At 36.7% G+C, this 6,743-nt stretch overlaps 1 protein-coding gene across 2 annotated transcripts; it reads right to left on the reverse strand.

The window, feature by feature from the left end:
* LOC107623624 (GTP-binding protein BRASSINAZOLE INSENSITIVE PALE GREEN 2, chloroplastic) lies at nt 943-6,438 on the reverse strand. 2 transcript variants are annotated; one of them, XM_016325962.2, is made up of 5 exons: nt 6,073-6,438; nt 4,400-4,557; nt 2,954-4,293; nt 2,524-2,691; nt 943-1,674 (listed from the first exon to the last, which is right to left on the reverse strand). In XM_016325962.2, the coding sequence occupies exons 2-5, from the start codon at nt 4,503-4,505 to the stop codon at nt 1,312-1,314; spliced, it is 1,977 nt and encodes a 658-aa protein (XP_016181448.1). In that variant the 5' UTR covers nt 4,506-4,557; nt 6,073-6,438; the 3' UTR covers nt 943-1,311. The 2 variants fall into 2 exon arrangements, with proteins under 2 accessions (XP_016181448.1, XP_020968609.1); XM_021112950.1 differs by lacking the exon at nt 6,073-6,438 and having other exon boundaries at nt 2,954-4,298.

Below are 6,743 nucleotides of genomic sequence, written 5' to 3' on the forward strand. Positions count from 1 at the left end.
GCTAGTCGCTGGCTGCTGCTGCTGCTGGCGATCCGGAAGAGAGAGCTGCTAGGGTTTCATGTGGAGATGAGAGAGAGAGAGAGAGAGAGGGGTTGGGTGTGACTAGGTCGTGGGTGTGTGCGAGAGAGGAGGGGGTTTATATATTTTTTATTTTATTTTTTTAAATTGAAAACCGAAAAAAAATCATCCGGTTCAAGCGGTTCACCGGTCCCCCCTCCCCCCTCAATATCCTAGCACGATTTATGTGTTACTATGGTAAGGCACATTAGGCTGGGACGATTTACGTTTTTGTGTTTTTGAACGTAAATCGTCCCAGCCTAACGTGCCTTACCATAGTAACATATAAATTGTGCTAGAGTCTTGAGGAGTGGCTAGTTGCACGTAAATCGTGCTAGGGTGATGAGCTTTAGGGTAAAAAGCGTAACTCATGGTGGCCTAAGATGATTTATATATATTTTGTAACACACATAGGCCAATGCATTTCATGCATAAATCGTCCCAGAGTAGCATGATTCATATATTATTTAAAACACAAAAGTCTAAGCCGATTTATATATTATATGGTTTAAAAAAAATCACGTTTTCAAAATTCATTTAGAGAAATAAAGTAATTTGGTTCTCTTATTAATTTATTTAAATAAAAAATCCTTCTATTAAACCAAGTGTCTTGGACCTTATGTATTCTTTATCAAACATGGTTGCAATGTCACTTTGTAACGGACTTTTTGTATTCTATGTTAATATTTAATTATTTGCTAGTACTTGGTATTTTGTTACGTATTATTAATTGAAAATAATTTAAGAAGGTTTTTAATTCCCTAGATATGATTAGAACATGTATTCTTTTTAATTACTATAAAAATTAAAAAACGAAAAATCGAACCAAAGCAATCTATTACAATTGGTTTGTTTTGGATGATTTCATAAAAAAAGAACCAAATTGCAAACTAAACACCCCTAGTCCCTACATACAAATTTTATACATACTACAAAATCAATAAATGTAACACATAAACAAGAAGGATTACATTTATCTCTACTTTCTACCTATAAATTGGAAGGGCACCCCTACATACAAACTACATACATACTACAAAATCATTTAACATAACACTTAAACAAGAAGGGTTACATTTATCTCTACTTTCTATTTATAAATTGGCAGCGGGTTCTCACACCAACTAGCAAAGAGAGACCGGCACAAAAAACTTCTAGCTAAAAACATGCTATTGCCTCTGCACCATGTCAAATTCAGTTATATCTTGTATTTTCACCTAAAAGTACTCTTGCAAAGATATTAAAAATTTCTGCTCAAGGTGATAGTTCGAAACCTGCCCCCACAAAATCTGTATCTTGATCATCAAGTTTTTGTCTTTTTTGAGCTTCAAGTTTGGTTTGGTTGCCAATAGCATCAGAGATAGTTCTTGTTAACCAAAAACCAGGTTTCTCGAGGGACCGGGCCCGGTCAAGGACCAATGGCTCTCTTAAGGTTACTTCAACACCATCAAAGGTCCACAGTTTCATGGTTGCTTCCCCTTTGAGGCACAGAGAATACCAACCTAAGCCAGCTATCGCTATGTCAATACTGTTGACCTCCCAACTAGTTCCAGATACCTTAATTTCCATTTCTTGCCATGTGCCTAAGTCAGCAGCGCGTTTATTGCCAATGGGAGGCTGAAATAAGATGCAAATAGAAATGAAGTTAGAGCAAAATTAGATATCATGTATTTTAGGGGAAGAGAGAATAGATTATATTTAGTAATCCTCAAATCAGTCTCTAAGTAATTTCTAGACGAACACTTTAACTCCCAACAAATCTTAGTTACCATATCAGTTCTCAACCTTTTGTTTTGTTAGACAACTTAGTCACCCATCCGATTTTGTATAAATCCCTATCATTATTTAATAAGATATAAAAATTCTTTGAACATTGATTTAGGATATTACCCTTGTTTTTGTTACGTTTTTGGACAAAAATGTATTTAAATGCAAATTATATCTACATACATTGATATAAAGAAGGAAATAACGTAATGGATATACTATGCACATGAAATGCTGTTTTATTTCCAAAAGAATTTGATATATAGAATTCGGGATGTTTCCATAGATTATTTGCTTCGTAACTCTAAATTTTTAAATTCTCAAGTGAGACTTTTTTTCATCTTCAAGACTTCAACACACTCTTTTTTGACCCTTTTCCAACTAATTGACTATTATTTTAACCTATCAAGTCCCATTATCAAATCCGATTCCACACTACAAAAAATATGGTAGTTTTCATCCCGTTCCTAACCAAAGGATTGTTTCTGGATTATAAAGTACATTTCTTTGACAAATAAAGTCAAAATGTCTCTACCTTTCCTTTTTATAATCTAACAAAATCAACTGAAAAGTAACATAAAAGAGCAGTTAATCAAATGAAAAACATATTTGAAGCTCAGGTAAAATGCAAATTTAAACCCTAATACTAAAATGATTTATGTAGTCATGTTTAGATTTGTGAAAAAAAAAAATGCTTACCTGCAACCTAACACCAACATGATTACTCCAAACCTCTTCAGCATTTTCTACTTTTCCCATGTGAAGAGAAACATTTGGTGATGCCCAAACTGTCACATATATTGTTTCAATAGAGGCTTTAATAAAGTCAATTCTTGTCAAGCCTCCAATATGCACTGCCTGCCCTACCTATAAGTTAAAACCAGTATGTAAAGTTCCAAACCACATCTTTATTTTTGAAATTTACATACCAACACCAAAGAAATTGCTATCTCAATTTATTAACTGGAGTTTCCATTTATTTGGGAAAATAAAGAAAATAAAACTATTGTCCATGATACCCCTTAATGGATAAACAATGTGCATAAAGGATACATATAATCTACATAATAAAAAAGGCTTAATGACAACTTAGAGAGCATCAATAGCAGTAAGCCATTAAATAACTTGCCTTGATTCTATATGATCGAGGCCGAAGTTCCTTGCGTATCTCAACCATCTTTTGCTCTTCCCTGTTCAATCTCATCGACATTAAATAAGGATGCAGGATCCCTGGAGTGTCAAACATCTTAGTCTTAGCTGACAAAATTCCTCCAATTCTCAAGATCCCAAGTGTTGTCCCAGGAATCGAGGCTTCTGTGAGTTTTATAGTTTTAGCTCCTTGTTTCTTTGAAAATGCATTGATTAGGGTAGACTTCCCTGCATTCTGAGACCCAATCACCCACACACTCCCCCGAGGACCTGCCAATTCCTTTATGAAGGATAACAGATTCCTTATGCCTAAATCCTTTTGAGAACTTACAAGATAAACCGCACTTGGTTTAGGTGCTCCCGCAGCACTTGCTCGGTGTCTAACCCATCTATCCAACCTTGTAGGGGAAACCTCTGATGGAAGGAGATCAATCTTTGTAGCCACAAGAACGAGTTTTAGCAATTTCTTACCCTTCTTCGAGTGATCCTGGATTTTTTCCAATGCCTTAAACAACGATTTTGCTACCGTCCAAGGAAAAGAACTATCAAAATCAACACAATCCACAACCATAACAACAACAGTAGCACTGCCATTGCCAGAATGGTTCATCAACCGAGTGGAAATCAACCTATCGAAATCAAAATCGGGTATCAAATTCTCAGCAGTATGATTTTTCACCTGCCCATAATTCCTCAAAGAATGACACCTGGCGCACACAGTACCATCTTCCTTTACCTTCTGAGCCTCCCTAGTCAGCTTCTTTTTCTCAGCTTTTGATACTTTCTTCTTTCTCTTTCTCTCTAGGACCTCCTCAGTGATGTTACCATACCCAACCCCTGCAGGCACAAAGCCATTTAAATCAGTCTCATCATCCTCTACACCCAACAACTTAGTTTTCCACTCATTAGAATCCCAATTGAAATGATCTGGTAATACCTCAATATCTCCTCCAAGTTCATTTTTAATGCCATCCAGGAACCCAACATCATCATCATCATCATCATCACCATCACCATCAACATCTTCTTCTACACTAACATTATAAAAAACATCATCATCCTCATCTAATAATTCATCTTCCATTTTCACCTTCCTCTGTTGATAGTACCCAGGAAGGTTAGAGTCTTCATCTTGCATGAAGACCCCACAACCAGGGCAAATTGGTCCACGACTCTCATCCGCATCTCTTCCCTCACTCAAAAACGGGTTCTTACCCTCTTTCCTTGATGTGTTTCTTTTCTGTATCATTTGAACAGTGGAGCTGCCGTTTACCGCAAAAGCAATAAGACAAGAAACTTTTCTAGCCCCAACACAATTATCTACACTCCATTAAGTAAAACGTCGCTTCAGTTAAATGAGTATCAAAAATCGAAGAGCATAGTGCGATAAACTAAAACAACATGAAGTGAAGTTCTAGGTTCTTACTTGTGAAATGGCGCAAACTCTTAAGTGCTTGATTAGGTGCATTGTTAAAGAAGGAATGCTTGGACCCAGAAAAACTAAACGGAGCTACAGAGAAGAATATCGCCATGGCTTCCAATCATGAAGCGAAGCAGAGAAAAACATAGGTTCAAGTTCCAGTGCTGAGAGAACGAAAAATAAGAAAAGGATTATAACAACATGAAAAAGAAGAAGAAAGAAGAGTAAAAATATTGGACCCAATTTGGGCTTCGGCTTCTTACTAGGGATGTCAACGGGGCGGGGCGGGGTGGGGGCGAGGGATACCTTCCTGCTCCCCGTCCCGGCCCCGATTCCCAACGTGGGGGTATATTTACCCCATCCCCATTTCCCGCATTCCTCACGGGACCCCATTTGGCATCTACGAAGTTGATAATTTCTATAGAAATTCTAATAAAAAAAATTAAATTGATAAAAAATCACAAAACATTAGAACATACAAAACATCTTGTCTAAGAAATTAATTAAAATTCAAATATCATGTCCAAAAAGATAAAGTAACACACCATATATTTCTCAATAGTTTTAACACAAATTAAATTTCTAAAAATGTCTAACTTCAAATATTCTCCCATTGCCAAAGTACAACTTCCAACATACAACTCCAAGTTCTCTATTAAAATAACAAAATACGTAAATATGACGAGATACATCATAAAAAAAATACTATTTAAAGTATAAAGACTTAATTTCTCTTAATGGATTCCACGCCCCTATATTTGCTTGACTAAAACTCTTTGCTCAACCATAAAGACTTGTAATTTGTCAAGCTTAATATGTGTTCACACATTAGCATCATAAAAATGAATAATAAGCTCCATAAAAAACACAAAGAAAAAGATAAAACGAGAGATGGTGAAGTTGAACAATTACATTAACCTGCAGAATAGATGAAGAATTTATAATACTATCACAATTAAAATTTTTTTTTCCTTAGCACATTACTTTTGGAATTCAATAAGCACACACTCTATATACATTATATGCACCAACTACAAAAGGTTTTTCATTTCTTCACTGCAACAATCATTTTATGGCACCACAAACAACAGATACTAAAACAGATCATTTTTCAGATATAGCTAAAGACCAAACATTTATCATGTGAATACAAATTAAGGAGAAACAACCCTATTGGTTGTCCATCTGAACATACCTAACGAAAATTCTAGCCTTTCTAACCCTTAAAATGCACCAAACTAAATTCAAATCCAAATAAAAATTAATGCATTGTTTGTACACTCAAGACTCCAAAGCTTAAAACTTGAACACGTGCACACAAGCCAAGCCATTACCGACTAAAAAACCTTAGCCACCCAAATAATTTAAAAATAATTTTTACTAGGAGCACAGATTAAAATTTAGACTATTAAAATTTCTTTTGAAAGTTTTTGCTTATTAAATCATTTTTTTAATTAAAAGCTTTTAGTTCCTTAATGCTTATATAGTTATATTCAGGGGAAAACAGGTACACAAAAAAATGCACAAAACAACCACAAGCATGCTGCGGCTGCGGAAAATCAAGCAAGGTTCACAGCACAGGTATGCTGATAATCACCAAGATTCAGAACAAACAAGCACAAAAATTGCAGAATTAACCTTCAGCGCAATAAATTACAGAGAGGGCGAGAGTATCCAACCTGAAGTGGAGAAGGAGGAGGAGGAGGAGGAGAAGGGGCAACCAACGGCTGCGCGGCGATGCTGTCGACGGCAGACTGCGGTCTTATTTCGAGCGGACGATGAGCGGCGACGCAGAGCACGGAGCAGTTGGACGAGGTGGGGGACGGCGCAGCGTACGCGAGCGGAGAGAAGAGCACGGAGCAGCGGCGGAGAGGAGAATGGACGCAGAGGAGAAGAGAATGGACGCCTCGAACTGAGAGAATGACGCGTTGAGCGGTGACGGCACGATGAGCAGGGAGATGGCTGCAGAGAGGTAAGTGGTGAACTGGTAATGGCGCAGCGTGATAAACAAAGGAAGACACAAATGAGGATATACCATCCGAAATGACCAGAAAACCTAGAGTAAATACAAATTTTAAGGGTAATTAAGTAAATGTATAAATTTCAGGAATTAGACCGGCTTTGCTCAGATCCGCGCCTATCTAGGAAAAATTTTGTCCGCCATTACCGTTCTCGCGAAAAAAATTATCCCTCCATTTAGGGCAGCCCTCACAGGAATTTTCGTACCTTAAAAGAATTTTGTCTATAGTTATTAGAATTTAACTGATAATTAATCAGATGTAGATAATAGATTAATGGGATTGCTGGTTTCAATCGTTGAATGACCGATTGATCCGTTTGATTCGATAAT

The sequence above is a fragment of the Arachis ipaensis genome, chromosome B10 (genome assembly GCF_000816755.2).
Source record: "Arachis ipaensis cultivar K30076 chromosome B10, Araip1.1, whole genome shotgun sequence".
In the NCBI taxonomy this organism is placed as follows: domain Eukaryota; kingdom Viridiplantae; phylum Streptophyta; class Magnoliopsida; order Fabales; family Fabaceae; genus Arachis; species Arachis ipaensis.

What these genes read in the sequence shown, in the direction of transcription:
- LOC107623624 (XM_016325962.2), bottom strand. Translation starts at nt 4,505, where the DNA reads ATGGCGATATTCTTCTCTGTAGCTCCGTTTAGTTTTTCTGGGTCCAAG. An exon ending in CTCGATCATATAGAATCAAG is followed by an intron (nt 2,692 to 2,953) that starts GCAAGTTATTTA and finishes TTTAACTTATAG; the next exon opens with GTAGGGCAGGCAGTGCATAT. An exon ending in ATGTTGGTGTTAGGTTGCAG is followed by an intron (nt 1,675 to 2,523) that starts GTAAGCATTTTT and finishes ATCTTATTTCAG; the next exon opens with CCTCCCATTGGCAATAAACG.